Source organism: Magnolia sinica, chromosome 14 (assembly GCF_029962835.1).
Source record: "Magnolia sinica isolate HGM2019 chromosome 14, MsV1, whole genome shotgun sequence".
Taxonomy (NCBI): Eukaryota; Viridiplantae; Streptophyta; class Magnoliopsida; order Magnoliales; family Magnoliaceae; genus Magnolia; species Magnolia sinica.
Genome location: NC_080586.1, coordinates 64107460 through 64130297, shown reverse-complemented (window position 1 = coordinate 64130297; position 22838 = coordinate 64107460). Strand labels below are relative to the sequence as shown.

At 42.0% G+C, this 22838-nt stretch overlaps 1 protein-coding gene across 1 annotated transcript; it reads left to right on the top strand.

Moving 5' to 3' along the window:
* Positions 1 to 7978: 7978 nt before the first annotated feature.
* On the top strand, positions 7979 to 18482 carry LOC131225916 (magnesium-chelatase subunit ChlH, chloroplastic). Its single transcript, XM_058221529.1, has 4 exons — positions 7979 to 9487; positions 10064 to 10146; positions 15150 to 16952; positions 17452 to 18482. The coding sequence occupies exons 1-4, from the start codon at positions 8089 to 8091 to the stop codon at positions 18304 to 18306; spliced, it is 4140 nt and encodes a 1379-aa protein (XP_058077512.1). The 5' UTR covers positions 7979 to 8088; the 3' UTR covers positions 18307 to 18482.
* The last annotated feature ends 4356 nt before the right edge of the window (positions 18483 to 22838 follow it).

The window sequence follows — 22838 nt, the reverse complement described above, 5'->3', positions numbered from 1 at the left end:
ATAATGCAACACATGATCTACTCAGCCACACGAGGGCTTAATATTATATCACATACTTTACTTGACTGATACGAGGGCCTAATATCATATTACATATTTCACTTGACTAACACAAGGACCCAATATTGTATCACATATTTCACTTAGCCAACATAAGGGCCTAATATCTTATCATATATTTTACCTGACCAATATGAGGGCCTAATATCATATCATATGTTTCATTTAGATAACACGATGGCCTAATATCATATCACATATTTCGCTTGGTCAACATGATGGTCTAATATCATATTATATGTTTTCACTTGGCTAACACAAGAGTCTAATATCATATAACATATTTTGCCTGACTGACCTAATGTTATATCACATATTTCACTTGACTGACCTAATGTCATATCACATATTTTATTTGGCCAACACAAGGGCCTAATATCTTATCACATATTTCACTTAGCCAACACAAGGACCTAAGTTCGATCTTTCTCATATCGAGTGTATGCATGTGGATGCTATGCTATATTGATGCTAAACAAATATAATATACTATTTATATGTATATCTGACTATCATTGAATCATCTACATACGACATTCAAGTGGCAATGTGCCAAAGTCATTGGATTTCATTTTGCACCACTGAAGCAACCAGAGGGATTTGAAGAAAAGGTTTAGAAAATAAAGTTTACAGGTTGATAAAGTCATTGTACAGCCTTAAATAGTTGCCTAGATAATGGTACAAGAAGTTTGGTATTTTTATGGTGAGTCAGTAGTTTATTATGAGTGAATATGATCATTATGTCTACTATAAGACACTGAGTAATGACAGATTCATTCTATTGGTATTATATGTTGGTAACAAGTTTATTCAGTCAAAGCATGTTTGAGATCAATATATTAAAGATTCAGTTACGAGGGATATTTAAAATGAAAGATCCGAGGGCTGCAAAGAAAATTTTCAACATATACATACATAGAGACAAAAATATGAGTATATTACAGTTATCTTAGGCAGAGTACCTTAAGAAGGTATTGGTGAAGTTTGGGATGAACAAGGCTAAGCCAGTTAGCACACCTTATGCTACTCACTTCAAGCTTTCTTCAAAGAAATATCTCATTATAGATGAAGAAAAGCATGTTATCTCTCATATGCTATCTTCGAGTATAATTGATAGTTTGATGTATACCATGGTCTTTACGAGATCGGATTTTTCACATGCAGTTAGTGTTGTGACCAGATATATGTTAAACCCTGACAAGCAATATTGGGAGGCAGTGAAATAACTATTTTGTTATCTAAAAGGTACAACAGACTACGTCTTAACATTTAAGAAATCAAAGGAAAAACTTATAGACTATGTTGATTCAAATTACGCAGGGAATGTGAACACCAAAAGGTTAACTTCTAGTTAGTTGTTTGTATTAACGGGTAGAACATTTAGTTGGATGTCGAAGCTTCAGTTTGTGATTACTCTTTTTACAATAGAAGCTGAATATATGGCAGTAATAGAGGCATTCAAGGAAAGTGTTTAGTTATGTAGAATGATGAGTGAACTTGGGCTTTAGCAGGAGGCCGTGTTAGTTAATTGTGATAGTGAAAGCGTGATCAATTTGACAAATAATTCAGTTTGTCATTCTAGAACTAAACATATTGATGTTCGTCACTATTTTATCTGATAGGTTCTTGAGGAAGATAGTGTCACTTTAGAGAAGATCCACATGAGCATGAATCCAATGGATATGCTAACAACAGTGTTTCTCACAGAGAAGTTCCAATTCTATTCGACTTCTTTAAGTCTAGTGAAAGATTGATGAAGACGGAGTGTACACGAGAACCGATGACGATGGTGAAGCTATAATGAAGGCGATTAGAGATGAAGCTTAGAGCTGTGGTTCGTGATAGTTGAAGACATGGTGGAGATTGTTATCAATGTCTTAAAATTTTCTGTAACTAGGTCTACTAATGGCATTGATAGACCATCTGATCCCATCGAGATCCATTTGATCCCATCGTAAAAGTCCTGATTTATTCTAATTACTCGTTGGATAAATTTTGGGTCCAAATCAATCTGATCGAAGGTGGCTTCGTCTCATCAACAGAGGCGTGCGATTTTACAAAAATGCAAGAATTGTTTCTTACTTCAGGTGAGACACTATATTTGTGTGTAATTGCGGGATTAAGATAATTTCAAGCTATTTAAAGAGAGCTAAATGTTTTTGGGGGCTTAGGGAAGGTGAAAACAAGGATTTTTAGATTATTGTAAGTGATTCATCTCTTATACTTTTACTTTTATAGTGATTCGTTGTCGCTTTGTGATGTAGGGATGAATGTGATGAGGTCAATCACCATCTTCTTCGAGGATAAATACTTCGAATCCACGAAACTTCTTTGGACTCTTCACAGAGACTTCTCAAATTCACGAGGAAAAAGAAAGAAAATAGAAACAGTATTCATGAAAATTCATAAATTGATTGATGATTGAAAGAAGCGAGTCTATGACCCTTTAAATAGGGCTACCAAGCTTTGGAAGAAGTTACAGAATTAAACTACAACTAAAACTCTCTAAAATTCATTACTTACTATAAATAGTAAATTTACTTTTTATAGTAAGTGTCTTATATAGCTTAACCACGTTATTCTCCTAATTATTCTAAGCACTTTTCATGTTGGACACAACTCCTAAAGTCCAATGGATGAAGAGCTACAATCAAACCAAAACTTATTAAAAATAGTAAAAACGGAAATAAACATGGAATTCGACTATTGATTTGATGGAATCTCGCAAATTCGGCATGGGCAACCCAGATATGCCAGGTTGGTTGTCTAAAGTAGCTCATCTTGCCCCAAAATCATATAAGGTACGTCGAGTAACTCATTCCAGTTTATGAGATATGTCTGTTTTAAGTTTCTTATGGTCTTGATGACTTTTGCCTCCAATCGGGTCTTCTCTGATCTATCTTGGACATGAAAGTGTCCGCAACCTGCTCTACATTAGTCTCCTCCACTTCAAAAGAACTCTTCCTCGAGTTCTCATGTTGCTTTGGTTCTTGATACTTGGTCAGGTGCGCTGTAACGATACTCAGATCAAAAGTTATGATTAATTTACAGTCCACCTTCTTTTGGTCCAACCACGCTAGGAATGTATTTGTGCTACGTCCTACATCAGACCCCTCCACTTGAAAAAAATTCATTCTCGTACTTGGTTCATGATTCTGAGATAACTTATGATGCCGATGTTTATCAGCCATTTTCTTGTACTTGGCATTAAGCTCTTGAGCTGACATAATACATATACTAATTCTTTTCTTGACTTAACTAGTATTGATTAATTCCTTCATTTCTGCCTTCAAGATCTCACATTTTTTCTAATAATGTAGACAATTAGGCAGACTTATCCTTGTGACAGGATCAATGCGGTTTTGTATATCTCGTTTGGGTGGCAATTTATTAGGGAGTTCATCGAGCACACCTTGAACTCCTGCAACATTAGTTTTAAATCCCCTAGGATGTTTACAAGCTCTATATATTCTTTCTTTTCAACTAATGCATATATATCTCATGTTTCCTCAGATTGTTTAACGAAAGTCTGTTCAGTTGTGAGAGACTATCCTTCCACTTTGAAGTCTTGGATTAGTTCTCCCTTCCCATAGGGGCGAGGATAATCTTTTTATCATCTTTAATAAATATAAATACGTTATCCTGATCCCTATATATAACATTAATATTATTTTACCAGGGTTGACCGAGTAACATGTGACAAGCTTCCATGTTGACCACATTACATATTACTTCATTCTTATAATATTTACTAATGGAAAAGGATATACGACATCGTTCAGTTATCTCTATTTTGTTGACCTCCTTGATCTATCCAATCGTGTATGGAGATGGGTGCCTTTATGTTTTCAGTTATAGCTTTTCCACCATTGTTTTCAACAGGAGATTCTCACTGCTCCTAACATCAATGATCATATTATAGACTTTTTAGTTTACAGTGCACCTTGTTCAAAAGATGTTGTGTCGTTGTAAATTTATCTCTACCTTTGGCATGTATAACGGCTTCCTCATGATCAAAGTGGTGACGTTCGATTCAGTTTCTGACAGGTTGTTTTGTGTTGCCAATTGCTGAAATTCTTCAGTGTAATCTTTGACGGTTCGATTCCCTTATCGATAATTTTGGTATTGTTAGAATAATACTTTCCTATAATCACTAGGGATGAATCATGATCGAAGAAGGCGTTTCATCCGTGGCCATAATGAGATGGGTGCCTTATTTTGTCGGGCACATGAGAGTTGTAATTATTCCCACCATGCGAAGCACCATATTTTAATTTAAACGTTACTAATTTAACCTTTTTATGCTCTGGCACGTCCATGTTATCAAAATATCTTTCTACTTTGGCTAGCCAATTGAGGAAATCTTCCTGTTAAAACTAGGAAGTTCAGCCTTACCTCGATAGTCTCTTTCAGCACGATCTAGACGATCACCCCAATGGATTGGTTGTTGGGTAAAGCCTTTATCAAGGTTTTCGTCACTAGAGCTCGAATTATCTGGTGTAACCCTACCATTCATCACTGGTAGTGCTAAATGGAAATTAAAGTTATGCCGTAAAGCAACTACGGGCGGTTGAGCATCACCTTGGGCTCAGGGCAGAATCAGTGCATCTATAAGATGGTTGAGGGTTGTATGCAGCCCTTATATAGTCAACTGACTTTTTCGGTGGAAAGCTTCCATTCTTTCTGAAAGATAATGAATCCCTATATCACCGTCTAAAGGATTTTGATTCATACCTTTGTTGTTTGCCATCAGCCTGAGGGGAGTCCTCGTTTGATACCAATTGACGCAGGGATGAACGTGATGAGGTCAATCACCATCTTCCTTAAGGATAAATACTTCGAATCCAGGAAGCTTATCTAGACTCCTCACAGAGACTTCTTAAATCCACAAGAAATAGAAAGGGTATTCATGAAAATTCGTAAATTGATTGATAATTGAAATAAATGAGTTTACAACCCTTTAAATAAGGATACTAAGCCTTGGAAGAAGTTACAAAATTAAACCATAACCCGGGTAGGACCCGACTCGATCCAGCTAATCTAACTCGTCCAACTTAACCTGAATCGAATGCCAGGGTCAGGTTCGGATTGAGTAGACCCACCTTGATCTGAATCCCAACTGAGTCAAGTTCGAGTTACGTAGTAATCCGACCCGACCCGACCCGATCCGAAATTCGATCCGGTCGGATCCGATTCGATCCGAAAGCCGACTCGGACCGGAATCGGGTATTATATATACAAAACAAAACAATACCCATTCATTTCTCTACCCTAACCTTAGCAGCCGGCCATCGTACCCAACCTGATCTCGACGTCCCCTCCTCCTCCTCCTCTCTCTCTCTCCTCCACTTGTCCGGCTTCAAGCTCCTCCTCCTCCTCCTCCTCCTCCTCCCCTCTCTCTCTCTCTCTCTCTCTCTCTCTCTCTCTCTCTCCTCCACTCGTCTGCACAGCAACACCCGTCCGACTTCGAGCTCCTCCTCCTCATCCTCTCTCTCTCCTCCAATCGTCCGCATAACGACACCAGTCTGGCCACCCGGCTCATTATCGAGCTCGAATTTTCAGGTATTTATTTATTTATTATTATCCTTAATTTCTTCTTCTTTTTTCATTTTTTTAAAATTTTTTTTCATATCTTTTAAATTTTTTTTTTTAAAAATATTTAAAACAAGAAAAGACCTGATCCAAATCGTACCCAACTCGAACCGACTTAGTTTCTCTGACTGAGTCAGACTCGGTTCGGGTTAGTCCAACCAAGAATCTGTTCGGATCGAGTTAGGCCTGCTAGACTCGGTCCCAAGTCGGATCAAGTTCGGGTCAGGGTGTTTGCAAAATCGAATTGACTCGAGTTGGACTTGGTTTGACTCGACTCAATGCCCACCTCTACTAAAATCACCTAAAATTCGTAACTTACTATAAATAGTAAATTTACTTTTTATAGTGTCTTATGTGGCTTAAACACATTATTCTCCTAATTATTCTAAAGTGTTGGATACAACTCCTAAAGCCCAATAGATGAAGAGTTACAATCAAACCAAAAATTACTAAAAATAGTAAAAACGAAAATAAACATGGAATTCAATCTTCAATCTGATGGAATCTCGCAAATTCGGCATGGGCAACCTAGCGTAACTAGGTTGGTTGGCTAAAGTAGCTCATCCTACCCCAAAATCATATAAGGCACGTCCAGTAACTCATTTTGGTTTGCGAGATATGCCTGTTTTAATGTTTTGACAATCTTGATGACTTGTGCCTCTAATCGGGTCTTCTCTAATCCATCTTGGACATGAAAGTGTCCACAACCCGCTCTACATCACTTTGTGCCATGGTTTTTTTCCGCAATAGTTTTTCACGTAAAATCATGTGTGCTTTCTAATTTTCTAATTACTTAGTTTATGTTTGTGAGATCCAATTCAAAATTTGCTTCCAAGGATTCCCTATGCATCTGAGATAGATGGATCGGAAAGAGCATGCTTGGTTTGGAAGATCTGCATCGAGGAGTTCAAGTTCATCACACGTTTTTTGGTCAGATAAATTCTAGCCATGAACGTGAATTTTTCCGTTTAAAAAAAAAGAAAAAAAGAAGAGATTATCAAACAGGGATCTATTAGGTTTAATCACGAACATGATCTTTTTTAAAATTCTAATTCCACCACGTTTCAAAAATAATCCAAAACCACCTATTAGTGGGTGCAAGAAGTGGGCCCATATTAAAAAATCTAAGTAAAAAAGGAAAATCCTTCATGTCCATGAGTATTACACAAGTCAGGTGGGACCCACCCACATTGGGTCCAAAATGAGGGGCCACTGTGGCCATATCCAGCACCTAGCCATGAATTAGAGGATCTTAACCTTCCAAATGGCAGTACTCAAACCATTTCCTAATTGTGCACTTACAATCATAAAAATCCTCCAACTGATGGCTGGACCACCCAACTAGTGTGACATTTTATTATAGCCCCCCATGGTAAGGCCCACTATAATAAAGGTTTGGATCTCATCCACGTTGGCCTAATCAAAGAAGCCCACTTCCAACCCTACCCATGTTCCAGCAACCACTACATATCTTTCTCTATCCTTAAGAGGGGGTAAAGGGTCATGTATTTATGTAGCTACAAAACTAGCCATGTTTGCAGTATATGGTTGTGTGGTCCATATTATCATAGACAAAAGTCCTATTAAGGATGGGATTGTTAATATCATTCCCTTTCCCATAGGAATCACAGGCCAAAAGATCTCAGCATGAGAGTACCATTAGCCGAGATACTTTCATCATCTCCTTTCCCTCACTCACCTTAGTAGGGAATCCAAGCTGACCAATCAGAAGTCAGGAAACTTCATCACCAAAACATCCAAAATCTGATAAAATGCCAAGATAGCACAACTTCAAAAGCTAGCCCCCCATCATAAATCCCACCTGGTCCCTCTCTTGGCCACGTGTTCTCCATTTCCACCACCAGCACAAGACCATTTAGATATTAATCACACTCGCACTTACCTACCTACTCGCACACTAGAACCTACCATGAGTGCAAATAAGGTGCATATGTATGAAATCTGATCCGCTCATTAGGTTGCTGCACACAAGTAATGATAGAAATATACAAATCAGAATATAAATCTAATAGATAATTCGGAGATTTAAAGAAAAGTGATCAATGGTCCATGATAATTCTCTTAAAAATAGTGATTTTTAAATATCCAATCGGGGTTCTTTTTTAAGTAACTTATAAAAACAACAAGGACTACCTGATAAGCGGTTCTGATCCTTAACACGTGCCTTCTCTTCACACATGTGGCGCAAGTAAAGATGAGCGAGTAGTATATCGTTGTCCAGAAAAACCGATGGCCTAAAATCCTCTGTCCTCTCCCTCCACACAATAGTGACACAGTGTCTACAGGACAATCCCACCCCTTCAAATTCCCCCAGCAGAGAAGAGAAGGAAAGAAGGAAGAGGGGGGGAAAAAAACAAAACCAAAGAGAAAAACCAGTCTTCCTTCTCTCTTAGGAATTTCAGCAGTCATATTACAATGGCGTCTCTCATGTCTTCTCCTTTCACCATACCAGCTGCGAAAACAGAACACTTCTCCTCCCTCACTCAAAAACATTCCTTCCTCCACTCCTCTCTATCCAAGAAGCAAAGACCCACCAGACCCAACTTCAGAGTAAGATGTACTGCAATTGGCAATGGTCTATTCACCCAAACGACGCCCGAGGTCCGTCGTATCCTCCCTGACAAGAACCGCAACCTACCAACAGTCAAGATCGTCTATGTAGTCCTGGAAGCCCAATACCAATCATCCCTCTCAGCTGCGGTCAGGACCCTCAATGCCGAAAACCGCAACGCCTCCTTCGAAGTCGTGGGCTACTTAGTTGAAGAACTCCGTGACGAATCGACTTACCAGACATTCTGTAAGGACCTTGAGGATGCCAACATTTTCATTGGGTCATTGATATTCGTCGAGGAGCTTGCGTTGAAGGTGAAGGATGCAGTCGAGAAGGAGCGAGACAGGATGGATGCCGTCCTCGTCTTCCCTTCGATGCCTGAAGTAATGCGGCTGAACAAGCTTGGTTCTTTCAGCATGTCGCAGCTTGGGCAGTCAAAGAGCCCATTTTTTCAGCTCTTCAAGAGGAAAAAACAGTCGGCCGGGTTCGCTGAGAGCATGTTGAAGCTCGTGAGGACGCTGCCGAAGGTTCTTAAGTACTTGCCAAGCGACAAGGCTCAAGATGCGCGGCTATACATCCTCAGCCTTCAATTTTGGCTAGGTGGGTCGCCTGAAAATCTGCGGAATTTCGTGAAAATGATTGCTGGTTCTTATGTCCCAGCACTGAAAGGGATGAAAATCGAGTATTCGGATCCAGTTCTGTTCTTGGATAGTGGAATTTGGCATCCTTTGGCACCGTGTATGTATGAGGATGTGAAGGAGTATTTGAATTGGTATGGAACTCGGAGAGATGCTAATGAGAAGCTGAAAGGGCCTAATTCACCTGTAATTGGCCTGGTTTTACAGCGGAGCCACATCGTGACAGGTGACGACAGCCATTACGTGGCTGTGATTATGGAATTGGAAGCGAGAGGGGCGAAGGTGATCCCAATCTTCGCCGGTGGGCTGGATTTCTCAGGGCCCGTTGAGAGGTACTTGGTTGATCCGATTACCCGGAAGCCGTTTATTCATGCAGTGGTGTCGCTGACTGGGTTTGCGCTTGTCGGTGGGCCAGCGAGGCAGGATCATCCAAGGGCCATTGAGGCATTGAAGAAGCTTGATGTGCCTTATATTGTAGCATTACCGCTGGTGTTCCAGACGACGGAGGAGTGGCTGATAAGTAGCTTGGGGTTACACCCAATTCAGGTGGCGCTGCAGGTTGCGCTTCCGGAGCTCGATGGTGGGATGGAGCCTATTGTATTCTCTGGTCGGGATGGACGAACAGGCAAGTAAAGCTGATCTGATTTGCTTCCTCTGTTTATTAGATTGCTCTGTTTTGGTCCTTATTTCTACATGGTTTCTTTTGATGGATAATCTGATTTAGATTTATGGTTTCACTAGGGTTGTTTTGTTTATGGAATTATTGGTATTATGTTTCTTGAAATAGCTTTGGTAGTTCTGTTCATCTATTCTTAAAATGCTCTGTTTTCCTCTATATCTTTGGTTGCTCTGTTTTTGCTTGTTTTTATGCCTCCATTCTACATGGTTTGTTTTGAATTTTTAAATGGATAGACTGAATTGATTTCTGGGTTATTGCCGGGAGTGCTTTGTCTATTGGATTATGGGTGTTTCGTTTCTAGAAATTTCTTGGGTAGTTTTGTTTATCTGTTCTCGAAATGCTCTGTTTTCCTCTGGTTTTTAATCCATCTGTTTGGTTTTGATATGTTGTTTCATGATTTGAAATGGGTTTGAAAGGGAATGGAGCTGGCTTGAATGCTTCTATTTTTGTCTGGTGTTTGAACTTTTTGCAAAGGCAGAGAGTCTAAAACAGGTGGATGGTTTTTTCTGTAACAAAATGCAGGGAAATCACATGCACTTCATAAGAGAGTGGAGCAGCTGTGCACCAGAGCAATCAGATGGGCGGAGTTAAAGAGGAAGTCTAAGGTATTTTTTTTGTCTGCTTTTGCCACTCGTTTTTATACTACTGGTTTTGCAACTGCGGTTTCAATTCAAGCATTTTATCAATATTTTATCGATGAGAAAAGCTTTTATACTCTGGTAGATTATGGTGATGATATGCAGGCACTACGAAATTTCATGTCGACGCCTATGTAACTCATGTTTACTGTCCATATGGTGGGGTTTACTTTAGATAGTTTGTAAACAAAAATGTATATTGAAATGATTCGTTAACCGTCCATTAGTTAATATATAACAGATAGTTAACATGAAAATAATAAACAGTTTGGAGTTGATAAAAAAAAAGAAAGAAGAAATAAATCATAAATCAAAGATATAAACCTTCCAAGTAATGTAATTTTAGTTATGCGCTCTCTGATTTGAACGGTTCAATTTGAGTTAGATATCTACCATGGGTACAAATACAAGTGCCTGCGTATTGTCCCTCACATCCTGCTGAGTTATTAGTATCTGTGTCTATATGTAAATATATTTATATTATTATTATTATAGAAATGCGTATGACTTGAGGTGAGTAATGCCGGTACCTGTGGTGGTGCCGGGCTGCTGCAGGGATCATGTCCTCAGTCCATCCGATTCACCGGTCCATCATTTTGGTAGAAACTAAAATCAGGCTCCTAAACTTAGGTGGGCCAAAATGCAAGAACAACGTAAAATCATGCCTAAGACCTATAAAGTTATGTGTGGTCCATCTGGCTTTTAGAATAGCAAGATTTTTGTTGGGTCCCTTCATTCTAGTGGGGCACGTTGGATGAATGGATTGGACAGCATATACATGGCATGGTAGGTACCACAAACAGTGGGAAAGGTTTCATTGGTTGTGCATTTGCTCCCAACCGATCCTTGGGCTGCAAATGGGCTGGACTGGGCAGGTCTAAGTCTTTCCTGTCTTCAGCCGAACCGGATATGACCTAGGTCTAAATCCAAGTGGCCACCATGTAACCTGTCGCAAAAAAAGGAGGTTCGGGCTCACCCCAATACAACTGGCTAATCACATTTTGATGGGCTAAGGCCGAACCCATCTCATATTTAGCCACAACTTAGCCCAGACCTAATCCAAACATATCATGTACTAATAAGTAATAATATGCTATTGATGGTGATAAAATGTTAGACCGTGTTTGGTAGACTGGACGCCTAAAAGTAGGATCATCTCATTTTAGTTAATTATAATTATGTATTAGAGATCCTGATCATTGTTTATTCATTCAGATAATCCTTATTAAAAAAGAAATATAATCTCTAACATAGCATTACAATTAACTAAAATATGGTGAACTCATTTTTAGGTGTCCACCAAACAGGTCCTTTAATAATTAAAAATTTTCAGGCTCCGTAGCATGCTAGGTACTAGTAGGGCCTGATTAGAGACTCAGGCAGAAAATTTAGGCCCAAACCTGTTTGATGGATTTAAACCCTAGTTTGATCCAAGAGGGTTGGAAGCTAGCCTAGCCCACTAGTCACTCAACCAATTACATTATTATAACTGTGGGACTGAAAAGTAGGAGAGAGAAAAAGGAATGAGAGTTGCACAGCAGGCGGGAAGATCAAACCTTAATAGATGTATGGAGTAAATGTTACACCGCCATTCTAGTAAACCTCATGAAACCTTTATTTGACAACTTCTTAATGCTATATCTCCAATCAGCGACACCTGGGGAAGAAACCTTAGGGTAAAGTAAGGGCTTGCTCGGAACCGGGTATTTGATATACATTGGATTTATGTGAATTTGAATTGATGCGAATAAGAGTCATATGTTATAGGCGTGTTTACCATCACAGCGCACTAACTTTACTGATTCACACTAATTACGACCAAATACAGGCTCTCTACCTTAATTGCTTAAATGAATTGAAATGACAAAAATACCCCTATTTGAAGGGCAACTATCCTATTTTCCTTTTAAAATGGCCCGTTCCAGTGACTAATTATTGGATAAAATTGGCTAAATGCTCCAAATATGGTAGGACCAATTTTCTATGGTCTTGATCACTAAACCATGGGCCCCACCTGTACAAACTTCAGGACTAAGGATGCATGATATGCAGGTACTTGGGCCGAGGATCACACAAGTCATCAGCACTTTCAAAGCTCATGTTTTTACTAAATCACAATAAACAAAACTAGGACTGGGCACTTTTGGCGCTGATGTGAGCTGCGTCCCACTGAGAAAAACTCTCCCTGTCAAGAGATTTATACTCTGGCAGAGGTTGATGCTCCATGCGCGGGCACAAAGATACTGTTTATGTGGTGAGCATATGCGTCAAATTGAACCGTCAAAATAGTGGGGTCCACTGTAGATGGGGCATAAACCACAAATGCTAATGATTACACGATCCTGATGTCTAATTTACAGTTGCTTGTTGGTATGGCCTGTTGATTATTTTCCATCTTGACTGTCCAATAGCTACCTCTAATCAGACAGTTACAATCATATATTTTTAGTGGGCCTTTGGCTTATGGCCCACCTATAGTGGACCCCATGTTTTGTACGGTTTTATTTGATGAGAATGTACGCGTGTGTACAATTTCTATTTGCATGTGTATAGGGCATCAGATTGCCACATCATGATTTTTTTTTGGTGGGATTATGCGTCACAAAAGGACATTATTGAGACTTAAATAAGGTTTTCTACGATACATTGTGTTTGCCATTTTCTGCATCATTTCATCGTTCAATTTTGGTCCACAGGGTACAATGGCAATGGCCAAGGCTAGGCCACTTAGGCCCATAGCCTGGCCAGGAAAGAATTGGTATATAGAGTGACTTTAACCCTCCACTACTTCCTCATATGTGTGGGGCAGGGAGTATAACTAGGGGTGCACATCAAACCAGTAGGACCGTGTAACTGGACTGGAACCGTTGGATCGGCCCGGTTTAGTCCGATTCTAGGGTGCTAACGGTCTGGTTCCGGTTCTAAAATTCTAAAAACCATTGGATACGGATCGGTTCAGGTTTAGGGCCCAGTAGAACCGAACCAAACCGTAAACCAAACCGTTGATCCGAACTGTGACCCGAACTTATTGTTCTTAATAATAATAAACAGACTCTACAATCCTACCTGAACAAATTCAAATTCCTAAGTAGATTCCTTTATTAGTCAAAATGCATTGACTAAAGATTAAAGTTAATAGTCAGTTCATATTAGAGGGCTAAAATACCTTTCATACAGAACCCTATGGGGCTGTGCTGCTTGACAGTTATAGAAACTCCTCACCAGAGGCCTATGGATATATATAGAAGCCTCTTTTTTATTTTCACTTTTATTAAGTATAAACATTTTTTTTTTTCATTTAAAAGGAAAAAAATAAAACAAATACAGAAGTACATGGAACAAAGAACCCCGCCATGGGACCTTAACAGTGACAATACAGAGGAGCCCTGCCATGGGACCTTAGCAGTGACAATATAGAGCAGCAAAAATACAAAAAACAGCAGGACCAAGCACCCATGCAGCAAGCGACATCAAATTGACTGAACTTTTGCCTTCAATCAATAGAGACGCCTTACAAGACACAAAACAAATCAGCTACTTTCCACATATTCAAGCCTTACTTAGCCCAAGAAACAGCATTACGTGGGATATACGTGACCATGGAACCGATCCGGAACCAAACCGTTTTTCACGGTCGGGATCCAGTTCGGTTCTTGGTTCTAGGGTACTAACGGTCCGGCTCCGGTTCCCAAAATCATAGAAATGTTAGGAACAATTCGCTTCCGATTTCACCACAGAACTGGACCGAACCGACCCGTGTGCACCCCTAATTATAACCTTCCCTTTTAATACCATGTCAAACAACAACTTTCTTTAAAAGCTTGAGTTGTCTAGGCATATAGTATCAATGTATATAGAGGGACTAAATGTACACGGGTTGAACTGAGTCGAGCTTAAGCCTAGACTCAATCCTCAAGCCTGATTGGGCAGCTCGGGTCAGCTCAGTCAGTAGCTCAGGCTAACTTGAGCCAAGTTCGAGCCGAGCTTGAACTTAATCTTTCAAGCTCAGTTCGAGTTCGAGCTTGAGCTTACAAGCTGAGTTTGAGTTTATATTTATGATTTTTATTAGATATAAAATATAATATAATTTATTTAAATATATAAATATATTTATAATTTTTATTAGATATAAAATATAATATAATTTATTTAAATATATAAATATATATAAAATATTTATACTAAGTGAGCCCGATCAGAGTTGAATCGATTTGAACCGAATCAAGTTTGAGTCAAGTTTCGAGCTGAGTTGAGTCAAGTTCAGTCTAGCTCGGACTCGGCTCTGAACTTTTTTTGATTTCAACAAGTCAGCTCGGCTCGAATCAAATTTCGAGTCAAGTGAAGTGAGTTAACAGAGCTAATTCAGTTTGACATTAACACTCGTACATCTTCTAGCTATTGTGGTCAGGTGGGTCTGATCCATACCATCCCTTATTGATAAATGCCAAAGTACAGTCACCTCCCATGTGGAAAAGAGGAGCACATGAAAGATCGTAGCCGTTCATCAGTTGGTCACCATTGTCTAGATATCATCTCATAAAAATCAGATTGGCCTGTTATTCAGGACATGGCTTCTAACCAGTGAAGATAGATTGATGAGCGGCTCCAATCTCGCACAGGCATTACTCGTTCCAAGTGTGGGGTTCGATTACCAATTTCAAGTCTTCCCTTTGATGCAATACAACACAAGGTTTGCAAATTGGTTTCGGTGGACCTTTCATTGAGTGGGCCTATGGGCCTAAAAAGGTCGCCCATCAGACAATTGTACTGATCTAGTTGGTGACCAATGGGAAAAGGTCCCATTGATCAGATGGCTCGGATTGTTTAACCCATTGCCATTTCACTATCGGCCCACCAGATGAACGGTCTGGATCACTAAAAGACGCTCCCAGAAACTTAATTGATGCTGAACAAACTCAACATTCCTTTAAGCTTGTTTACTGATGAGACTGTTTTCCAAATGAATGCAGGAAGAGAAGAAGGTGGCAATCACAGTATTCAGCTTCCCACCAGATAAAGGAAACGTCGGAACAGCTGCCTATCTCAATGTCTTCGCCTCCATCTTCTCCGTCGTGAAGGAACTCCAACGGGATGGATACAACGTTGACGGCCTCCCGGAAACATCCGAGGCCTTGATTGAAGATGTAATCCATGACAAGGAGGCCAAATTCAGCAGCCCCAACCTCAACATTGCCTACAAGATGAATGTCCGTGAATACCAGAAACTCACGTCCTATGCCTCAGCTCTCGAAGAGAGCTGGGGAAAGCCACCAGGCAATCTGAATTCGGATGGTGAGAACCTACTCGTCTATGGCAAGCAGTATGGCAATGTATTCATCGGAGTTCAACCAACATTTGGATATGAAGGTGACCCGATGCGTCTTCTCTTCTCAAAGTCGGCGAGCCCCCACCACGGCTTCGCAGCCTACTACTCATTTGTAGAGAAGATCTTCAAGGCCGACGCCGTGCTGCATTTTGGGACTCATGGCTCATTGGAATTCATGCCAGGGAAGCAAGTAGGCATGAGTGATGTTTGCTACCCAGATAGCTTGATTGGAAACATCCCAAACATCTACTACTACGCCGCCAATAACCCGTCTGAGGCGACGATTGCTAAGCGTCGGAGCTATGCCAACACAATCAGCTATCTGACCCCGCCGGCAGAGAATGCTGGCCTCTACAAAGGCCTAAAGCAACTCGCTGAGCTGATCTCCTCCTACCAATCACTCAAGGACACCGGCCGTGGACCGCAGATTGTGAACTCGATCATCAGCACTGCAAAGCAATGCAACCTTGATAAAGATGTCAGCCTACCTGAAGAAGGAGTTGAGCTGACAGGGGCAGAGCGGGATCTCGTCGTCGGGAAGGTCTACTCCAAGATCATGGAGATCGAGTCCCGTCTATTGCCATGTGGGCTACATGTGATAGGTGAGCCACCGTCGGCAATGGAGGCAGTCGCGACATTGGTGAACATCGCCGCTCTCGATCGCCCGGAAGACGGTATATACTCATTGCCGGGGATCTTGGCCGAGACGGTAGGCCGGGAAATTGAAAATATCTACAGAGGGAACGATAATGGTGTACTGCAAGATGTGGAGCTGCTCCGGCAGATAACCGAAGCATCGCGCGGTGCCATCTCGGCCTTTGTCGACCGGACTACTAACAAGAAGGGTCAGGTGGTTGATGTAGCTGAGAAGCTGGGGTCCATACTCGGGTTCGGTGTCAATGAGCCATGGGTGCAGTATCTATCCAACACTCGATTCTATAGAGCTGATCGTGAAAAGCTTCGCACCTTGTTTGAATTCTTGGGAGAGTGTTTGAAATTGGTGGTGGCTGATAACGAGCTTGGGAGCTTGAAACAAGCTCTTCAGGGTAGTTATGTGTTGCCAGGGCCTGGTGGGGATCCGATCAGGAATCCTAAGGTGTTGCCTACTGGAAAGAATATTCATGCACTTGACCCACAGGCGATCCCGACCGTTGCTGCAATGCAGAGTGCTAAGGTGGTGGTGGATCGGTTGCTTGAACGACAGAAGGCTGATAATGGTGGAGAGTATCCAGAGACGGTTGCGCTTGTTTTATGGGGTACTGATAATATCAAGACTTATGGAGAGTCGTTGGCTCAGGTGATGTGGATGATTGGTGTGCTGCCTGTCGCTGACACGTTCGGTCGTGTGAATCGTGTGGAGGCTGTCAGCCTTGAGGAGCTTGGACGGCCTAGGATCGATGTTGTCGTGAACTGCTCTGGTGTTTTCAGGGACCTCTTCATCAACCAGGTACGGTTGTGTGAACTACATTAGTATAGTTCGAAAACTCATTAACTCGATTTAAGAACTCAGCCGAGTCAACTCGACTCAGTGAGATTTTTTAGCTTGGTAGCTGGGAAACTCAGTACCTTTGATTAGCTGGTACCCACAGGCACCCCTCCCTGCCTTTGATGGCACTAGGCGCAAAATCACATCAGCCCATCAATCACAGCCATCACATTAGTGTCCTTGAAACAGATTGTCAGTAGTCCATGTTCAACAGGGATAACTGAATGGCTAGGATTCTTCCATCGGGCTGCTTTTTTATACAGTCGCACATCCACAATCAAAGGTGACAGTATATCAATCAGAACGTTAGGATCGTCTGATTGGTGTGATTTTTGAACCATGAGGCATCTACCATATGACCTACAAAATGGACGGTCCCGATCCACTGATTTTTCACCCACATATCAGTTCTTGGATTATTTCCTGCATTCCCTTGACATTTCTATCCAAAAACCTACAGATGAATCTCCTCGACCGGGCGGTGAAGATGGTGGCCGAGCTCGACGAGCCCGAGGACCAAAACTACGTAAAAAAGCATGCTCTCCAGCAGGCCGAATCCTTGGGTGTGACTGTCCGCGAGGCCGCCACCCGTATCTTCTCCAATGCCTCAGGTTCCTACTCCTCCAATGTCAACCTCGCCGTCGAGAACTCCTCATGGAACGACGAGAAGCAGCTCCAAGACATGTACCTCAGCCGCAAGTCCTTCGCGTTTGATTCCGACGCTCCTGGTGCAGGCATGACCGAAAAACGCAAGGTGTTCGAGCTCGCACTCAGCACCGCCGATGCCACATTCCAAAACCTCGATTCCTCTGAAATCTCCCTCACTGACGTTAGTCACTACTTCGACTCGGACCCCACCAACCTAGTTCAAACACTTAGGAAAGATGGCAAGAAGCCGAGCGCCTACATAGCTGACACAACCACAGCCAATGCCCAGGTACGTACATTGTCCGAGACAGTCCGGCTCGATGCACGGACCAAGTTGCTCAACCCCAAGTGGTATGAAGGGATGATTTCGAGCGGCTATGAGGGTGTTCGTGAGATCGAGAAGCGGCTCACGAACACCGTCGGATGGAGTGCGACATCAGGTCAGGTGGACAATTGGGTGTATGAAGAGGCTAACACCACATTCATTCAAGACGAGGAGATGCTTAAGAAGCTGATGAGTACTAATCCTAACTCGTTTAGGAAGCTTGTGCAGACATTCCTAGAAGCTAATGGACGTGGCTATTGGGAGACTTCAGAGGATAACTTGGAAAAGCTGAGGCAGTTGTATTCGGAGGTGGAAGATAAGATTGAAGGGATTGAAAGGTAGAGATTTGAAGTGTTCAAAGGAGTCTTTTAATCTTTGTTTCATTGATTGCAGAATTTTGGGTCTTTGTTGTTACTCTCTTGGGGAGAATTGTAAGTGACTTTGGGAGTGAATGTATGTAGAACATGGAAGTCTTTCAACCTTGATTGTAATGTGATTCTTTTCTGCGGTCAGTTTGATGTATAGATTGCAATCTGGTGGGTCTAGCTTGTTTTGGGTTGAGCTTTGAGTGGCCTGATTTTATTCAGGTGTGAAAAGGCTGACCCATCTGTTTTAGGAGTTTTTTTTTACATGGTTTTGCTGTGATTCTTTCCATGGTCGCTGTCATGGGTTGCAATTTGCCAGGTCTAGCTGCAGTTGGGTTGAACTTTGGACGGCCCATTTTTAATCAGGGCCAGCCCGTCCTATAAATTCATAAGTGGTCCTATTCCTGGGCTTGGCCAGGACTTCAAAAAAAAAGTTTAGCTATAGGACCCGACCTAATGATTAATTAGGCCTCAAGATCAGGCCCAGGCCTGACCCATGGTTCTATATATCAAACCAGGATCTGGATACTGATGGATTGGGTTGGACTTTCACTTGTGTCTAAAGCTGTACATTAGTTGAACCGATTCGAGCTTGGCCCAGCTCAGCCAGCAGGTTACCTCAGCTTGGTTCGGCTTGGTCTTCAAGCCTGACTGGCCAGCTTAGCTGGGCTTATTTAGTAGCCCAGGTTCACTTGAAACGAGCTGAGTTCAAGTTTAAATTTTAACATTTTTAACATATATATATATATATATAAAGCGAACTTGATCTGAGTCAAATCGATTTGAACAAAGTCAAGCTCGAGTCAAGTTTTGAGCTGAGTCGAGTTGAGCTCAGTTTAGCTTAGACTTGGCTCGAACTCAGTTTGGAGCCGAGTCGAGCTTTTGAGTCGAGTTGAGTGAGTTAGCCGAGCTAACTGGGTTCGTGAAACACTCTACCTGGATCGAGAGAGTCATATCCTAAATGGGCCTGATTGTTAAAATTTTTTTTTTTTTAAAAAGGTACAGATGATGTTGGCGTGGAGAGAAAAGGCCAGGTTATGTTTCGATGGGGGAAAAACTAAAATGTGGATTCCTGAAGAAATGGAAAATTGCAGATTCCATCGGTATTTCTATCTTTTGATTGGGCATGCAATTTTCTATTGAAATAAGGCTTATTTTTTGGTGCTATGGTTTGGATCGTTGTAAAGAAGAGAATTACTTGTGGTATAAAAAATCAGTATTATGCAAGACTAATATATAATGTTATAGCAGTAGCAGCATATAATTATAACCAGTTGTTGTTGCTTCACATTTTACAATACTTGTTCCATCATACACCGAGCAGCTGTTGCTGCACCATGGTCTATTATAGTCGCTGCTATGGCATTATTCATGGCAGCTCCATTCACACAGTTGATACCTGTGTAAAACAATCAGCCACAATCATTGTTGCTGCCTCTAATCATCAGTTAGCTACCCATATAACATTAGCAGCGATATTGACTCTTAATCAAATACTGATGGTTACATCTGCACGCGTAGTAATTGCTCAACCTATAATTTGGTCGAGCTGCAGTCAGGGCTGCCAAAGGGTTGGGCTCCGGTCGGGTCCTATAGTACCCGTTCCTGAGCTTATCTGTTTCGGGTCTTGTTGATCCAGGTCTAGTTCTTGGATACCCAGATCCGGATCTAGTGCGGATTGTGCACCCCATTGGATACCCATTGGGTTTAAAAAATAAAAAATAAAAAACAAACCAGGTTTCAAGTTAGGTTTGAGAAAATAAGAGCATTTACATGATTGGGCCCTCTAACGGATGGATTAGATAGCGCATTCATGGGCCAGTTCACCACCTGTATGGTGTGTAAATGGGTTTTCTTACTAAAATCATGAGAAATTTACCATCGTAGACAAAACCTTTTATCAAGCTATTTTTATGAAGCAATACAAACTTAAGTGACCAACTTAGACTAGCACGTGCGGCCAACGAATTTGAACACGAAAATACCCCTGCTTTTTAAGTAAGCTGGTCTATAGCTACGGATTTGGCGGCCCTCTATAGCTACAAATTATAACCGTAGCCATAGGCACAGTAGCCGATCTGACAGTTGACCCCGACATTGGGACAGGACATTGAAATGGGGTTGACCGGGTCAGTGGGATAGTGACTCGGAGTCGACCGGTCAATGGGATGTGGCTTTTTGGGCCATGCTCCATCCACATTAAGTTGATTCAAGTAGCATTTTTCTATTGCAATATGAAAAGTGATAGTTGTGATTTGAATAACATTTTTCTAATGCAAGATGAAAACAACATGAATTTGCGAATCTTTTCTTTCAAAATCATGCATCATGATGCATTCTTCTTGCATTTGGGTATCAAATACAATGGGACAAATTTTACATGCATCATTTACTGTCACGCCCCAAACTCGAAAAATGGGCTCACAAAATTTTCGATCGCCGAATCCGGTGCCGACAGCCTCCGTAGAACCCCATTCTCGGCTCCCGACACCCATTTACCAGGTTTCGATCCTGAGATCCTACAAGGAGGATTTCTAATATCAATTTAATTCATAATGAGCATAACCATAAGCATAACCCACAAACAATAACCACAAGAACACCATCACAAAATCCACTATGATAAAAAACTTTTGAATACAATGCGTATGAAAGGGAAATACAATATAACGAAAGCAACAAAAGCTCCAGAAGCTCGGCTACACACTCAAACTGCGGCGAGGCTACTGCTGCGTCCTGGTGACACCTGCACGCATCAATCGTGCATAAACTTATAAAAAGCTTAGAGGGTGGTGTAAGTGTGTGGGCAATATGAGCATGCTCAGAATATAAGGTCAGAGTAATGCGGAATCATGCTGATGAGTACATGAATGCAATCAGCCGTACCAAGGCTATGCGGAGCATAATATAAATGCTATCGGCCATATCAAGGCCATGCGATGCATAATGCAAGTCAAGCATACCAATTCCATCCACATATCAATGCAGCTCCTCTCTAGAGCATCAAATCAGTACGGTTCTCAGTCTGGATAATCACCGGGGTTTAGTTGTAACACCCTGAAAATCGGGGGTCGCGCATCCGCTCAACTCCCGAGTTTCCGGGAGTCACTATTATCAGGTTTCCATTAATGTGCATTATATCTGTTTGAGTAGCGCAGCCGGAAACTCCCTGAACATGAAGCATGAACACGCATTGCAGCTGAAATGAAAGAGGGCGGTCATAAATATATATGCATACACGAGTCCAAAACAATAAAATGGGTCGCACGAGGCGTGGCCCAAACCAACTACAAAAAAAATACTAGGGTCTAAAAGAATGAGGCCAAGCCCAACGCCCGGCCATCCCGATCCCGCCAATCAAGCCGGCGGAGAACCCTCCATCAGCTGGAAGTACGATAACTCGTCCTCCTCGTCCAAGCTCGTCTCGCCAGGCTCCTCCAGTACCGGGTCACCTGCATCTATAAGAGAGTCTGGTTGGTGTTTTAAAACACCGTCCCAGAGTGGGAGTGAGTGATCAACTCAGTGGGTGCTATTAATCTCAAGTTATCATATGCAACAATTTTAATACGGTTTTAATGAAAAGCATATAGTCACCAACATCTAAGTAGTCTTATTAATGCGCATGTATGCAGCATGATATGATGCATGCCCTCACAACAACGCTCCCTCATGCGACGACATCTAACGATCGCCAATGCCAACACTCCCTCAGTGTGACCTTGACTGCCGAGTCGCTACCCTACCTAGTGCGATGCGATGCGATCATGTTAGCCAAGTTCTTTAGTTAGTTCCTTTCATCCAGCAGGTTTGAGAATCTGTCACACCTCACATTTCACATGCCCTGAACTGGTTGCGAGGCCAAGGCCCCCCAATACGTGAGGCCGAGACCCCGCGGTCCTTGACCCCGTCGAGTTTCCCCCATCCCCGACTTCAAGCACATGGGGGTGCTGAACATGGGGTCGCTCGCGGTCAGTACGGGGAGGCGCGTCACCCCAGCGTAGGCCAACAGCTCGAACACAGTGTCCCATTCCACCATGCCCGGCTCACGAGGCTGTGGACCATTTCTAGGTGGATTGTTGATGGGCTACATCGGTTGCAGGGTGTCACAGGTTCCATACAGATGTGTGCAAACAGGGTTAACAATCATGGTTGGTCAACGGTAGGCCAAACCGCACAAGTCCAAGCGAATACATGGCGGTGCAACATCGGGTGCAAGCAACCCATGTAGTCCAACTACTGTCGCCCTCCCACACTCGCCCAAATCCGCGGGTTTAACCTCAAGGCGGTCCTACCAACGGGACCACCTCGACTCTCCATGCTTTCTTGACCAATCCCTAGGGTTTGGATGGTGGTCCACAACAAGTCAACGGATAGGGTTATCAACTGGCGAAATCATCATCACAATCTCATACATCCATATACAATTCAAATTTATTTACTAAGCAGAACATCATGATTTATGAGTAATGGTGCATGTATAGTGTGTGTGTTAGTGAGGAAGTTGCTCAC